General features: G+C 40.8%; 2 protein-coding genes across 3 annotated transcripts; one reads left to right on the top strand and one right to left on the bottom strand.

Annotated features, from left to right (window-relative positions):
- Positions 1-431: 431 nt before the first annotated feature.
- dlx2a (distal-less homeobox 2a) lies at positions 432-6,587 on the top strand. 2 transcript variants are annotated; one of them, XM_061691906.1, is made up of 4 exons: positions 432-667; positions 4,062-4,341; positions 5,364-5,548; positions 5,647-6,587. In XM_061691906.1, exons 1-4 carry the CDS (start codon positions 632-634, stop codon positions 6,007-6,009), a joined length of 864 nt encoding a protein of 287 aa, XP_061547890.1. In that variant the 5' UTR covers positions 432-631; the 3' UTR covers positions 6,010-6,587. The 2 variants fall into 2 exon arrangements, with proteins under 2 accessions (XP_061547890.1, XP_061547889.1); XM_061691905.1 differs by lacking the exon at positions 432-667 and having other exon boundaries at positions 3,888-4,341.
- A 5,243-nt stretch (positions 6,588-11,830) lies between these two features.
- Positions 11,831-14,059, bottom strand: dlx1a (distal-less homeobox 1a). Its single transcript, XM_061692104.1, has 3 exons — positions 13,613-14,059; positions 13,226-13,425; positions 11,831-12,997 (listed from the first exon to the last, which is right to left on the bottom strand). Exons 1-3 carry the CDS (start codon positions 13,920-13,922, stop codon positions 12,731-12,733), a joined length of 777 nt encoding a protein of 258 aa, XP_061548088.1. The 5' UTR covers positions 13,923-14,059; the 3' UTR covers positions 11,831-12,730.
- Between the last annotated feature and the right edge of the window lie 2,374 nt (positions 14,060-16,433).

The following is a 16,433-nucleotide window of genomic DNA, read 5'->3' as shown; positions in this document are numbered from 1 at the left end:
ATAGGCGCAATCCGCAAATGCGTGATGCTTTCGAGTGTGGCGCCATTTAAAAGGGAAATAATCAGTCTTTCCAATGGTCTGAAATTTCATCCCAAGAAGTACAAACAAATAATCAACCAAACACACATTTCTTTGTTTTTTTTTGTACTAGGTACAGGAACAAAGTATTTGTGTAGGAGCAACATGCAGTACACCGGATCACAAGGAGTCCTGTGAGGTCCAACTAATCCTGTCAAAGGAGAAGTTGGAATTTATTTGTATTAACAACTGTGACGAGTCCAGCAACAAACAGGGGAATAGCAATGCAGTTCACTTCAAAGGCCAGATAAAGAGGCCTCGAAGACCGGGGAAAGGGTTTCCGGACAGATCAAGTCATGCTCCGTCATCCCCAGATAGCGGGACAGAAACATTCACTCGTCGTTGTAATTGCAGCAAAGCACCAAGCAACCACAGGAGACAGGCAACACAAACATGCCGAGGCAGAACTCGTGGTCGGGGGCAAAAGGCGGAGGGCATTCTCGGAAGAACAACGAAGCAGGAAGGTCAGAGGCAGACAGGGTCGGCGACGGAAGGTCAGTCCAGCGAAAAGTGCTGCTTCGCCTTGCATCGGTGCGTATCCAGCAATCTGCCAATGAGTGGGTCATCGGAAGAGCCTGAAACGGCAAAGGTGGGTGCGGCTGACTGCCTGTGACGTTGTTACCGACCGTCGGTGACTAACAATAAGACGCCAAACAATAATACACTCAGACAAAGAGACAATGTGTAGGTAATTTGTATTGCAGACGCACCTCATGCATTTCACTTTATAACAGTCTTACTTGTTACAACTGTAAATGTCATTAGGTTGTGCAGGTGTACCGTATGAAGTAGTTATTTTTTTAAATTTCATTTCCTCTCTTTGTTGTCTTTTGGAAAATCTTTGCATGCTTGGGATTCTTTTAGCAACACGCAGGATCACATTTTCTTTGAACTATAATACGTTACCCAACAAAATGCTACATTTAAAATCAATCTTACAACATGTAATGCACAATCCTGAACTGGGTAATTCTTGCTCATTCCAGCCTCAGAGAATGAACGAAGGAATGAATGTGGAGACGTGCTCCACTAATGAGCACTGACATGCTGTCCCAATGGGCTGGCTTGCTTTGCAAGGAAACAATGCTGCACGCACACAGCTCGCCGGATTGGAGCTATTACAACATTTCAATAGCCACACAGCTGCATGATGGGACACTAAAATGGGGCAAAGCCACTATCTCCTCTGCAGGATCGTTCAAATGAGCTGTGGGTAAGACATCATGCAGGACTGAAGGTGAATTTACCTGCAAACGAGTACATCGCATCCTCTTTGCCGTAGTTTGTCAACCATCACTGTCAACTTCCTATTGTTTCGTCTTATTTTATTTAAAAGAGCCTTGACTGATCGTGTGAGGAAGCAAGAGACCATCAGTTGATCTGTGGGAAATGATCCAGGTTTCACTTAATTGGTCCAAAAAATATTACTTATTTACAACAAATAATGTATCATTTGCTCATTTACCAATGCCAGCGACGTATCGTGACAGGCAGAGCAATTAAATGCGCTTCCACCAGATGGCAGAAGGCGCATTATTAAACCGCGTATCCACTTTTAGTGACATTTTTATTAGTGCTGGGAAACAATGGAAAGCGACTCCAACGTTTCTGCGCATATAAGCGCTTTGCTGCCATCTTGTGGCCAAAAAACGGTCAAGGTTTTGTTTCGGAAAATGGGGGAATTACAATTTGGAGTCACACCAAAAAGCGACTGGGGAGGTATCTTTTGGGGAATAATAATAATAATCATAATAATAATGACAATAATATCATTTAAATACAATAATAATAATGTATTTTAAATTACTCAAACTGTAAATTGATTTATTATAATTGTGATCAACTGTTTTATGTTATTCTGATAGAATTTTGATTGATTTTTAAAAATTATTCATATTATTATTTCGAACGTCCACTACAACAAAAACCAATAAATGAAGAATTCCTGATACAAATATCCCATACTGACACAATGCGTAACTGTTGGACTGAAAAGGAGTAGAAAGAAGTTTGTACATGAAAGATCACCTCATTCTCACTTTGGAGAGAAAAAGACGACAAATATGTGCAATACGCGTTTCTACCACGTGAGGGAACTACTTCATTGTTGCTACTGCTTTTACCTCGATGAAGGATGGCCACAGTGCTCGAAATGATTCTTTTTCGAATCTTGTAGATGAGAGCCTTAAGCTAAGAGAAACATATATATAGTCCAAATCTTACTTTATAGAATGTACTTCTGCAATAACATTTAGGGCGAATCCACCACATTCTGTTGATTTAAAGGTGTTTCATATGTAATAATCTTACTGGGAATGGAATAGAAGAGTGATTGTCTAAGTGTGGTATGTGGTATCTTTTGGATGAACGTACGCCCATAACCAAAGCACAGGAAGTTTCATAATTTTTTTTTTTTTGATATATCTTCCAATAGATTGAAGCACAGTGTTAAAGTGGAAGTTTGCAATTTCAAAACAATCATTTCTTGTCATTTTTGTTAAAACTATCATTATGACCAGACAAAAATACATAAATAAACTGATCTGTAAAAAAAAAAATAATAATAATAATTATCCCTTTCTGACCTCATCTTGTACTTTTAATTTAATTTGAAAGAAGCCACCACGGCCGAGGAAAAACAACCAATCAGAAACGGAAGGCGTGAGTGACGAAGTGTCAAACGTTCTCCGTGCAATCGCAGCAGACACGCCCCCGCGGCCTGATACTATGGCGGAATATCCACCTCCAATCAGAAACAAAAGTTAAAAACAAGAATTGGACAGATCTCGAAACAAAACAAGGGTGGAAATGGGAGCTGCCTTCCAGAGGTGGAAAGGCCTCAGGCAGCTGAGAGCATTCAGAAGCGACGCGAAATTAGCAACATTTCTGCTCCACAGGTAAATTTATCACCTCTTTTCGATTTTTAGTTAATTGTACTTTCCCCACAATAAAACTTCAAACCGATAACATTCCATGTTATTGTAACACTGTATGACAAATAAATCATGCTAGCCATGTGCCCGTCAGTAAGGGGCGTGGCTTTAGTCAGAGACTTGGACGGGGGGGGGGGATTAGGAAGGCGAGGCAACATTCAAATCTTGCTGGTTTTCAAACTGCAAGCACACACTAATCAACACGGTAATGTTCATAATGTTACAGTAAAATACATTTTGTATGTTCCATGTACATTTAGTAAAGTTCAGTTGTATTTAACATATTTAACATGAAGAACTGTTTGTTTTGAAACATTTTTAGGTCCAATCTTTACTGGCCTTTTTTGTGCAATACGTGTTAACTGAATTATTCAATTACGGTTTTTCTGTGATTGGCTGGCGACCAGTCAAGGGTGTACACTGTAAAGTTTCATAGATTTAAGCACAGTCTTAATGTTGAAACTATACATATATGTTACTGTGGCTTACATGAATATTAAATATATTACACTTTTTTAGGAATGGGACTTCTGGCTCTATTTTTTTTTTCTTTTTTTTTTTGGGGGGATGAACACTTGGACCTACTACGTGACTGTATTTTAATGTTGGTCAATGGTGTATATTTCGAGGTGCTGCTTGGTTTAAAAAGTTTGAGAACCACTAGAATAGAAGCAGGGTGGACCCTTCATGTTTGACCAAATTCTCTCCGGAGAGACAAAAAAAAAAAAATGGAGGGAGGGAGGTAGCATCGGGAAGTAGTCGTTTTTTTCTTTTTCTGCTTCTCTTTCGTCATTGGCTGCCTGACGCGCACACTCGCTCTCATAAGCGCGCCGCTTCCACCGATCGCGGCAGACGATCACAGGCCACCGTGGGAGGCAGACGCACGCTCTCTGCAGCGCTTGGCTGTCCACACTGGGACGTTTTGCACTCGAAAACGAGCACGACGAGATTCCGGACGTGTGTTGTTGTTGTTGTTTTGTTTTTTTTTGCCACCATTTCGAGATGACAGGAGTTTTTGAGAATCTCAGCACTGATATGCACTCCAACCAGATGACCTCCACGAACTACCACAGCTTGCACAAGTCGCAGGAGTCCCCCACCCTGCCGGTGTCCACGGCCACGGACAGCAGCTACTACAACAGCCCGCAGCACGGACACTCGTGCGGCGGATTGCCCTTCGCGGAGCTCGCTTCCTTCCAGTACCACGCCAGCGGGCCCGGCGCGGTGCCGTACAACCCGAAGTCGTACGACATGCAGGCGGGATTCAACTCGTCTTATGGGGCGTACAGCACTTATGGACCCAACTCATCGCCCGCTCCTGCCGAGACCGGTATGGAATGCGAACATTTCTCCTCGTTCTACCTTTGACTTTGAACAGCAACACATTCATGTTCGGTCTGAATGCATAACTTGCACGCACACGGTTGTAGACGCAAAAAAAATAAAATTTAAAAATTCCACGCTTCATTTTTGAATGGAAGCACATTAATGTGCACCACTATAAAATTATAATTTGCATTCACAAGCATATACTAAAAAAAAACAAAAAAAAAAAACACCTCAATTTAAACACACTGTTCACTATAAAATTATAACTTGCGAGCGCCTTTATAAACATAGAAATTAATTTTAAAATGTATTTATTATTATTTTTTAAATTCATCGCTGCACGTTAATGTTCAATATAATATTAGAACTTGCATGCACACGCCTATACGACGAAAAAAATATGGGATAAAGTCCACGATTTAGTTTGAATGTAAACCCATTCATTCATGGTCAGTTTAATTAGAAGTCGCCCACGCTTATAGAAATGTAGAAAAAAAATGTTTTTTTAAAAGTGATAATCACCGTTTTAAACTCATGATCAATATAAAATTCCATATTTCATCATGCATTACAGTGTTACATGTGTTTACTACTTAAATCCAGTTTTAATCGCATCCACTGTTGCTGCTCAAACGTTGCAAATTCCCCCATTAGGGGCCTAATAAAGCTCATTTTACTTTATCTGATGCACACGCAAATAGAAATATAGAAATAACAAAAACAAACAAAAAAATGGATACAGTCCACGCTTTATTTTAAACGTATTAATTTTCAGCATATAATTCGAATTTGCATATGCATGTAGACGCCCATAGAAATATGGAAGTAACACATACACGCGCACACAAAAAATGCAATACGTTTAGTTTTAAACACAATGTTGAATGTAAAATGATAACTTACACGCACACGCCCAAGAAGAACAAACGGAAAAAGATTCTCCATCACCCCCTCCCACAAATCCAAATGACGCACGCGGTGTCAGAACCTTCCCTTAAAGTGCATTCCAATGTTCTCCCGCAGAAAAAGAAGAGAGCGAGCCAGAAATCCGGATGGTGAACGGAAAAGCAAAGAAGGTCCGAAAACCTCGAACCATTTATTCCAGCTTCCAGCTGGCCGCGCTCCAGAGGAGGTTCCAAAAAACGCAGTATTTGGCGCTGCCCGAGCGGGCCGAGCTGGCGGCGTCGCTGGGCCTCACGCAGACACAGGTGACCCACTGCCCCGGGGGGGAAACAAACAAACAAACAAACAAACAAACAAACACATGCATAATAATCACGTGTCATCTGCTCCATTTTCTTTTTAGGTGAAAATCTGGTTCCAGAACCGGCGCTCCAAGTTTAAGAAGCTTTGGAAAAACGGCGAAATTCCACCCGAGCAGCACGTCCCCACCGGCGAGTCGCCCCCGTGCGCGTCCCCGCCGAGCGCGTGGGACTTTCCACAGACTCAAGGCATGAGTGGCTCCACGTTACTTCCAAGCTGCGGCAGTCCGCACAACAGCAGCGGCGGCAGCAGCGCGCCCTCCTCTTCTTCCTCCTCCGCCTCCTCTTCATCCTCCTCTTCGTTTTTGGCCAACTACTCCTGGTACGCCAACACGAACTCTGTCAGCCACCTGCAGCCCTCACTGCTCCACCACAACCCGGCGATCACTGCCGGGACGATATTCTGAAGGGGGGGGAGAAAGGAGGAAAAAAACGGGACTCTGGTGGTGAAAAATATACGCGTTGATTCATTTGATGTGGGTCCTACTTTTACGCGCGGAAGCATCGCCAAACTGTGGACGTTTGCCACCTTTTGGCACATACGCGCCCACATTTTGACGGTTATTTTTGTATTTATTTATTTTCTTTATGTCCAGGGATGAATGAATGAATGGGTCACTATTAAACTGGACTTTCTTTTTTTGGGGGGGGGGGGGCAAACTCAAAGCTCCCCCGTCAGTGATGTAGCACAGCTCAACTGTATCGTGCCTTTTTCTACTTGACCTCATGATTATGTTGTGTGAAATAATACAGCTCTGAACAAAAATGAGAGACTTAAAAAAAATACAAAATAAAATAAAGGACTTTTTGGGGTATTTTGACCATTTTTCATTTTCTACAAATAAATGCTTTAAATAACAATATTTGTATTTGGAAGTTTGATTTTCAGTCGAAGAAAACAAAAAAAAGCAAACATGTTCATTTTCTTCGAACATATAGCAACATTTGCGAAACTGCAAATTTTTCAGTTGGTCTCTTTTTTTTTTTTTTTCAAGAGCTGTATATTTTATAAAACAGCTTTTAATGTTGGAAGTGTCTCCACGTCTGTAAATATTATTTTTGAAAGCTCATGACTTTTATTTTGAAAGGCAATCGGTGCAAAAATCAATTTTCCACCACAAGCTACTGATTGTTCTACACTTGATTGACTTGTATCGCCCTTCTTTGTGTTTTTTGTCTTATTTATTATAATTTTTTAAACAGTGCTCCATATATGGTTATTTAAATAAACATGTTTCCTGTGACCGCTTACCTCCCCTTTTTCCACATGTGAAACATTGTTGACATTTGATTATATTTACTTCTATTTATATATTTGGAATGGAATAAATCCCACACTATATATTTATTATTAATACTTTTATTTTATTATTTATGGCAGTTGATTTTGCACATTTCAGACTGTTTACTACGAAAGAAGTTTCATCAATTGTGCTGCTATTGTTTATAATGGACACACACACACACACACACGTGCAAACACACACGTGGCTCGAATAAGAAAAGCAATATCGTTCGATTTTTAGGAGGTTAGAAGGTCTACATTGATTTGACGCTCGATTCGGGTTGACTCTTGGGGAATGTTATAGACAAAACGCATACAAATTCATTTCGATGATCAAAACAATACATCGTTATAGCATAGTTGCTTAAGTCATAATTGAACGTTTTTTTTTTGTTTTTGTTTTGTTTTTGGAAAACAAGAAAAGAAAACGACCAACCGAGAAGAGTCCAGTTGCCTTCATTGAACCTTTGCGGGTTACCAACCATGACCTGGATGGAAAATCGACACAGACATAAAGAGGTTTTTTTGTTGTTGTTGTTGTTGTTTTTTAACTAGCACTTGGTTCCTTTTTATTGATATTGTGTGGAAGTTGAAATGACTTGAAATGAAATGATTATGCTAACGAATTGTAAAACCAACCGTGATGGTTAACGGGAAGACTGAGTGGAGCAATTATCAACGTTTCACCTGAAGATAAGCAGCTTCACCTCCATTTGTTTATACACTTGCTCAAACACACCTGTTATATTCGATTTATCATATGAGGCATGGCGCTATATGGAATAGTATCCTTCTTTTTCCACTGCAGAAACCCTATTAAAATGTCAACAATGAATTCATATTAAAACCTTTTAGTTTGGAGTGTGTGTTTTTGTTGTTGTTGTTTTTGTTTTTTTTACATTTGCACACAGGCCTAAAAATACAAGGAACGTGCCTGGTTTATCACAAAATATAATATCGGCACCCGCCAGCCTTCAGATAGGAAGAAAACCTTTCATAATATTCAGATATTCTGGTATTAATCGAGTGAAGATGAATTCAAATTGAATGTTGACTATTGTGGTTGAAATTGGTAGACGTTTAAAAGTGCAATGAAACATGATGGACACTCGTCGTAAATGTCACCATGCGAGCTCTAATGAAGGTCATATTTCCACAGTGTGGGAGGTTTTTTTTTTTCTTCTTCTTCTTCTGCTTCTTCTTCTCCATTTCCCCGAAAAGAAAGACAAATCATCACCATTTCATTTTATGGGAGAGCGGTGACGATACTATTTTTTTTTTAAAAAAATAGCATCATAGCCAAAAATATCCAAAATCATAACGAGCCAATCTCATCCAGCAACTTAAAATGCTCATCTTCCGTCAGAAAGATATGAATGTAACATGTTCGTTGAGTCAATGTCACGATAAGGCGCATTTGCATTGGATCATTTCCATGGAAATTCCTATTCATATTGAATGAAGTCGAAATTATACGGTTTGAAATGCATCGTAGTCAAGATCCCACATTAAAAAAAAATACAAATAAAAATGATTAAATTCAAGCAGACGCTAACAACAAAATATGTCAGCGAATGTGCATTTAATGAGCACACGGTGGAACTTTCCTTAGCAACATGGTTCAGTGTGTGTATATTCCTTAAACAGTACGCGGACTGCGCTGCTGAACAAATATATTTCAAATTTCTCATCCATTTTTTGGTTTTTTTTAATATCGATTGATATTTTAGTATGACAGAGCGGACATGTTAAACTTGACCACATCCAACTACAGCACACACACGTAACAGGATGAAAATGACTAAACCAATGTGTAAATATATTTTGGGTGTGTAAATATACATATTTTTTCAGGCTCCATTGAAGAAAGACAAAATGCGAATCGTAATGTCACTGAAAACATCGAGCGCTTCTTAACCCACAATGACAGGGTGGACAGCTCGTTCAGGGACACGAGGAAAAATGTTCGATAGGATTATGAAAATAGAACATAAGTGCATGATGAAAATGACTCCAATAACTTTTTGTAGGCAGCAAAATCATCGTTTTTTGTTTTGTTTTGTTTTTGTTTTTGCTATAATTTAACACACTGTAGTTTGCAGAGCAGTGTGGGACATGCCAAAATCACTTACATCCAAATGGGGTCAAAAAAATACAATAAAAAAAAAAAGGTATAAAATACAGGAAACACATTGGAAGAGATTCTTCATTGTACTGTTACGTGCAACAATTACAATAAGACCTCAGATTTTCGTTATTGTGCTACATTTTCATGATGACTGACAGATTGTTATCACGACACCGCATAATAATGTTGACCCAATAATAAAACATGTTGTCAAATGAATCGCTAAAACTGAGCATTATGACTTTTGCATACCTGTCTCGCATTAGGATGCAAGTGCACCCAAATGTTGTGGCCTTGCGGCGTCATTTCTTGCGCGTCTTTTGGAATTTTCTCCAGTGCAACTTGTACATGCCACACACCCTTTCCTCATTTGTCCTCGCACTGTACTGTAATCCCATTCTTGGTGAAAACCTGCAATTATGAGCACAATTCTGCACCCTTTCAGCCGTCCTAATATGGGGTGTCATTTTTACCCAAAGACACTCTCAAGCGTCAACATTTCCCGAGTTGTAAATGGCAACATCAATGCATAGTTTTTAGCCCAACAACTTGACTGGAGCATAATTACATCCGTGTGCAGCCTACGCCGAATTAGTCTGAATTGCGTGATAACTGCTGCTTTAAAATTTCAGGGGGGGTGGGGGGGAAAAATTACTCATAATTTTACCCCCCACCCCCCAAAGATTACCAAAACCTCGAGTGCACAATGTCATTAGCGTAATGAGCAGTAAACATTTATGCTAATAATCTGCATTTTTCTCACCGTCTGCTATAAAAAGGGAGAATAAAGCAGAGTTTTTTCCAGTCATATTCGGATCTCTGGAGCAGAACATGCGCGGGGATTGATGGATTTAGTTGGTTTTTTTTGCAGGATTTACGCACTTTCGGGATTTTGCTGGATGCTCGTTTGTCTCCAGTGAAGGGATCAAGGTGGGTTATTATTTCTTAACTTCGACCACAACGACCGCTCTACGTCTCAAACACGCACGCATCCTGGACGTTTGCATTTTGCAAGCAACGTGCTTGCTATACATGCGCGTCGTCATTACTCGTCCATTGTGCAAGCTTCGCCTGCTTCGACAACTTGCCGCATGCAGCCTCCACCTGCAAGCAATTTGCACAAGCTCGCGCACAGCACGTCCGAGCCAGCCTGCAGCCAAGCAGCCAAGAATGCGCATGTGGCAGCTCACCTATTTCGCCATCCCCCCCCCCCCCCCCCCCCAAGCCCCCCTCCTCTATTTTGCAGGAGCGCATTTCTTTCAGAGCTGCGCCTCCTTTGTCGGCGCCAAAAAGATCCACCGAAAGGGAACAGGGAGGGAGAAAGACAGAAGCGGGGAGAGAGGGAGAAAGAAAAATTGCTCATAATTACCCCAGAGATGGGAAACTGCATTAGAATAAATAAGGGCGAAATGACTGTAATTATGCCGGGTTTGATGGTCTCGGCTCGTATAATCAAGGAGAGAATACAGCGAAATAACGCCGCTGACCCTCTTGGATGAGCAGCTGCGCCTTTGGGTGCGCGAGGATTGTATAGAGCCAAATTTATGTTTCGACAAAACACAACAATACACGGGCGATCCGTGGGCGCGTGCACGTGCTTGGACGTACAGGTTGGCGATATAGCCTATATGTTAAAAAAACAAAAACAAAAAACAAAGGAGATGGCAAAACACTACTCCTGTCTTAAACTATATTATATGATGTTAGGATAAGAAAATAACAAACTAACAAAAAAAATAGTCGGGTTTATTTCAATGTATTGTTATTATAGTACATTTCTTTTTTTTAAAATTAAATTTTAGTGTAATTTTTTTTCTCGTCTTTATATGTTAACATCTCAAATGTATGCATACATACACACACACAACTAGGGTGTTGTTAATGTAGTATAAATGCTAGATGGATTTTTATAAATTAAATTTGTGCACAATTAGATTTTTATCAACTAAATTATGCTAATGTGATGTAAACATACAAATAATCATATACAGTAATAAAGGATTGCATCGTCATAATATTACATTCTAATTGACTATCATTGTACATCTTACTCTATTTTAAGTGAGGTTATAGTTTACTGGACGTGCGTTTATATATATATATATATATATATATATATATGCAAACTCTGACAGTAATAATAATAATAATAATAATAATAAATGATTGTGAAATGGTAATTGTAAAATTGTATTTTCCAATACATTTAAACTGACAATTATTTTTTTTTTTTATTTGACATTTCTCGTGTGATTGTAATTTATGAGTTCATATAATTTGTGTTTCAAAAACATTTATTATACCACCCTAAATGAAAGTTGGGTATGCCTGGTGGGGTTGATATTTTTGTGCAAATATGTAGGGTGATGATTGAAAATGACTTGCGTACAGAGGTAATATATACTAATAAATAAATTCCCGCATGTTTTCACTGTATATCGCGTGTTTAGTGTTGGTGTAAGAAAATATATGTTGAGGGGAAAATAAAGCTAACAAAAATATATTTTTATCAAATATGGACCCCACATTGGTCACATTTACTTGACGAAAATCTGAAAAGACAATGAGTTGTTGAATTAATCCAGATCTCTCATGGAATATCCTAATAACGCCAGCCACCCACCCCCCTTTTTTTTTTTCCTTTTTCTTTTTTTTTCTTGTCAAGTGAAGTCACTTTGCTGAGCTTTGACATCTGCAGCAGCAACAGCAGCAACACAAGCGAGCCAAACATGATCATAAATCATCTTTCCAACCATTTTTTTGGTGTGTGCAGCTTCACCATCATGTGAGGAATCTCGAATTAAACACTGCAGCACACACACACACACACACACAGACACACGCGCGCGCACACACACACACACACACACATGGTTCTTCGCATAAGTTAAATCCTTTTACTGCTTTGTGAAAATGTGCACAGTATGTACATATATAGCCAATAAATTAAAGAGCTCAATACAAAACTAAATCTTTTTTTTTCTTCTATGTGGACTAAAACACATGTGGACGAATACAGCAAGCCTAAAACCTTTCACAGCCAGTTAAAGCACAAAACAGATTTTCTTTTTAAATGTATCTACAAAATACAGTGAACAAATGAGCTGCTTGTCCTGTGGAAATTTCTATTTTTTTGTCCTCCCTCTCTTCTTCACATAACACGTGGGCATAGAAAAAGCTTTTGCTCGCGTTAGTGCAGCATTAACAACACAATGCTGTTGTCTCAAAATTTAAACACACAAATGAACACAAGACTGGCCTCAGTAGAAGAAGAAGAAGAGAAAAACAAATCCCAATAATTTAACTTAAATAATAAACACATAAACAACCATTTGAGTTTTTACAATATGCTGTGAATGATAACAGGTGGATCGATATTATCGATATAACCTGGTTCAAGAAATACTCGTAATTGGCCTTTTAAGAAGGAAAAGTGATGTCATCATCTCGGGAAACAATGACGTTAGCATTTCTAATATATCCCCCCCCCCTGAAATGATAAAGAGCAGCCAGAAAGTAACGAAAAGATCCGGTTGTGAAAGATTTTCAGCTCATAGGTGGAGGTCATCTTCTCTTTCAAGTTTCTCAGCTTCATCTGCATCATCTTCCTCATCTGGTTCCGGTCCGAGGCGGCCACTCGCGGGGGAGCAAACGCCCACGACCCCCACCCCCGCCGCCCACCCCCGCACCGTGCAGGCAGGTGGCCGACGTGAGTTCACATGAGCTGCGCGGACTGTTGCATAGACTCCTGGTGATGCGTGCCGGGGTACCACGACGTGTAGGCCGGGATGTAGGAGCCGGCGGCGGCCGCGCCCGCTGACGTCTTCCCGGCGGTCGGCGTGCTCCAGACGGGCGCCACCGTGCAAGGAGAACCGCTGGAGAGTCCGCGGCCTGTCGCCAAGGCGTTAGTGTCAATAGTGCCACCACCTTGCTTCATCAGTTTCTTGAACTTGGATCTCTTATTTTGGAACCAAATCTTCACCTGCGCGACGAGGCCCAAAAAGAGAAGAAAATGGACTTTTTTAAATACATTTTTTTTACGCACCTTTTACGCACGCAGAAACACGCCGCAAAAAAAAGAACTAAATAAAGTGAGGTGGACAATTAAAAAAACAAAATAAAATACAGTCATGTTCCAAATAAAAAATAACAAATAAATGGAGGCAAATAATAATAATAATAATAATAATAATAATAATAGTGAACCTGCCTGTGTCTGTGTGAGCCCCAGTGAGGCGGCGAGCTCGGCTCTCTCCGGCAAGGCCAAATATTGCGTTTGCTGGAATCTCCTGTTGAGCGCTTGCAGTTGTAAACTGGAGTAGATGGTCCTGGGTTTGCGGATCTTCTTCCCTTTGCCGTTGAAGCGAACCTCTCCTCCCTCCACCGCGGCGTTCTTGCCCGCTACTGGTGCTGGAATTTCAACACACACACACACACACAAAAATAATAAAAAAATGAAATGATTGCATGTGTGTGCGTGTGTGTGTGTGGAGGTGGGGTGAGGGGTAGGGGGGGGGGGGGTAAAGATGGACCGTAATTATCCTTAATTGCGAGGATCGTTGATAGCGTTACGCAATAAATAAGGCTGCGATCTTACCTGGATCTTCTAAGCGGGTCTGAGGCAGGGCCGAGCTGTTCTGGTACGTTTGGACCGTGCTGAGGTACGGGCTGCTGGAATGGCTCCCCACCGAGTTGATGTAAGGGTAGGCCAGCGTTCGGGCGAAGTTCGGGCCCGGGCTGTAGCCGTCGTGCTGTCCGTGGCTCGCAGAATGTAAACAGTGCACGGGGTAGTGTCCGTGGGACATGGACGACGGCGACATTTGCTGGCCGGCCGGCCCGAACTCCATGAAGACGCTTTTTCCTGAGGCGGGACCGTTGAGACTTTCCGGGATCGCGGTCATTGTCATCTCTTCCGGGGGCTCCCGTCCTCCTCCTGGTTTTGTCGTTTGAGTCCAGACCGGGAGGGCTCCCAATTTAAGTCGCACCGCTTTTTTCTCCTTCCATTCATAAGAAAATGCAGTTTGTTCCCGTGAAAAGTCCCAGGTATGATGCTGCCGACCGAGATGAACTCCCCCAAAGGTTTGAATCTGGCACTCATGAATATTCATCCGAGGCGGCCGCTGATTGGCCCGCTCGCTCCAAGAGACGAGCCCATTGGTCCGGCTGCCTCCGAACAACCTGAGCGAGGAAGCGCAGCACACAAGCTCAGGTCTTCCAATCATTATCGTCAGCACAATTATCACTTTCACATTAGGATGAGTATTATTGTTATTTGTATTATAACATGTATATACAAACTGGATTTAGGTCAAATCATCTGGTGACGTAATATAAAACCGCAACCCACTTCTCCGTCCCATATTAGATTTGATTATTCTTATTCTTTATCGTGCCAAATTATGTAGTTGGAAAATGTTCCGTATTGTCAATCGTTTATTGAAATTAGGCAAAACATGACTGTCATTGATTCGAGTCAAATAACTTCACGAGCTAAGAATAATATCATCGAAAAAAAAAATTGGTGTGATTTTGTAATAGTAATAATAATAATAGAAGCGAGAAGAAAATAATCAACGTCCAAGCTTGTTAAGGCGCTGACCGGTTTGATGAATGTCGTTGTAATTAAAGCTTCCCAATGTGCTGTATTTGCATAACACAGAGTTCCATTTTCAGAAGTGGGCAGGTAATTAGTCATGTGTTTAGCACGTGCACTGGCTCGGGGTCTCACTTAGACCCGCACGAGTACAAAGGTGAAACAGTCTGAGCTTAATATATTAATGCATGCTGAGCCACATGATTCATTATGAATTTCTTTCAACAACCCGCCACGCATTTGTGTGTTACTGCTGCTTCTAGAGGTCATTTTATTTTACATATTTTAATTCTCTTTTTTTAAATTATTATTTTTTTATAAATAAAAAATAAGTCTGCTGCTTTTTTGGGGGGTGGTGGTGGTGGGGGGGGGGGGGGGGGGGCGAGGTGGGGGTGTGTGCCGACACAAGCAAGCCTAACATGAGGAATTGTCCCTGAAAATTGAATTGAATTGACGACTGGCTAAATACAAAATGCAGGATTACACATCTACCTAATAAAATAAAAATAATAATAATAATTTAAAAACACACACACACACAGAAGGTGCAGTATGAAGCAAGAACTTACTGAGGAGCTCAGGAGAAGGTGGAGTCGACGCCAGAGAGAGGCTGCGTTTGTTTGGGATGTGAAGAAGAAGAAGAAGAAGAAGAAGAAAGAAGAAAAATATATCCACGCATGAGGAGTTCTTCATTCCGGGTTTGAGTTGCAGGCTGCAGCTCTGCAGTGAGCGCACGAGAGCTGATGCACCGGCAGACTGCTGCCTCCATCTCCACCTGAAGAACTCATTAAAGCCAGTTAAATTCCCTCACTGTCATTAGCAGCCCAATTATATAATTGCATTCAAATAAAGGACGAGCAAGTTGCAAACCCGAGCGCGAGCCTGACGTGTACATGATGCTAGTGTGCTGTGCGAATTTCAAGATTCTCTCAAATATAACCAAAACTGGTCCCCTTGCTGCCCACCCCCTCTCCCTAAAATAGGCCAATTTGAAGTGATTTCTCCGGGATTATTACTTTAGGGGGGAAAATGCTTCAAGACTTCCTCTATCAACAATGATAATGGCAGTACAACCATTAATTATCATCTTCCAGAACAGAGGACAGTTTTTTATGGGCACTTGGTGGGGGCGACTGATAACTGTCATTATTTTTCCCACGATTACAGTATCCGCAAACTGCAGCCGCTCGCACAACACAGTGCGGGAAAATTGTAAAACAATAAAGTAGTGACACTAATGAAATGAAGGGTAATGAAGGGATTTCTTTTTTGTTTTTTTCTTTTTTTTTACAAGACAGGGAATTTAAAATCTTCAGTGGATTTTCAACCTCTAAAAAGGTACATTTACATGACAACAATCTTGTAAAAACAGATCCCCCCCCCCCTAGTTTTTGAAAAGTTACATGTCGAGACTGAAAACCCTGTAATTTGCATGCCAGGCCAATAGTCGGTTAGGTCACGTGCGCTACGTCAAATGATCTTGACCAGATTTAACATTTCTTCAAGAACCCACTGAGAAGCATTATACAACAGTACTGTATTGTGTTCGACCATTAATGTTTCGACTATGGCATGTGCTCTGTAACGCGCATTGTAGTTACAGAGTAAGACTTTTCGCCTGTCGACGGGAATGATTAAGATGCTGTTTGGAAGAACAGGCATGTGCACACATAGACCCCAAGTGGTGCACAAGCACCTGTCCTTTTGCCCTGGGTGAAAAACAGTGCTCTATTGGTTTAGCCCATTTTTTCTTCATTCATCACATTAAAAAAAAAAGAAAAAGAAAAAATACCTTCTGTGTCATTAATTCCCACAATGTTTTGAT

This window comes from Phycodurus eques, chromosome 12 (assembly GCF_024500275.1).
Source record: "Phycodurus eques isolate BA_2022a chromosome 12, UOR_Pequ_1.1, whole genome shotgun sequence".
In the NCBI taxonomy this organism is placed as follows: Eukaryota; Metazoa; Chordata; class Actinopteri; order Syngnathiformes; family Syngnathidae; genus Phycodurus; species Phycodurus eques.
The sequence above is the reverse complement of the archived record's forward strand: the minus strand, read 5'-3'. Positions and strand labels throughout refer to the sequence as shown.

What these genes read in the sequence shown, in the direction of transcription:
- dlx2a (XM_061691905.1), top strand. Translation starts at nt 4,014, where the DNA reads ATGACAGGAGTTTTTGAGAATCTCAGCACTGATATGCACTCCAACCAG. An exon ending in GCCCGCTCCTGCCGAGACCG is followed by an intron (nt 4,342 to 5,363) that starts GTATGGAATGCG and finishes GTTCTCCCGCAG; the next exon opens with AAAAAGAAGAGAGCGAGCCA. An exon ending in TGGGCCTCACGCAGACACAG is followed by an intron (nt 5,549 to 5,646) that starts GTGACCCACTGC and finishes TTTTCTTTTTAG; the next exon opens with GTGAAAATCTGGTTCCAGAA.
- dlx1a (XM_061692104.1), bottom strand. Translation starts at nt 13,922, where the DNA reads ATGACAATGACCGCGATCCCGGAAAGTCTCAACGGTCCCGCCTCAGGA. An exon ending in GACCCGCTTAGAAGATCCAG is followed by an intron (nt 13,426 to 13,612) that starts GTAAGATCGCAG and finishes TTGAAATTCCAG; the next exon opens with CACCAGTAGCGGGCAAGAAC. An exon ending in TGGGGCTCACACAGACACAG is followed by an intron (nt 12,998 to 13,225) that starts GCAGGTTCACTA and finishes CTCGTCGCGCAG; the next exon opens with GTGAAGATTTGGTTCCAAAA.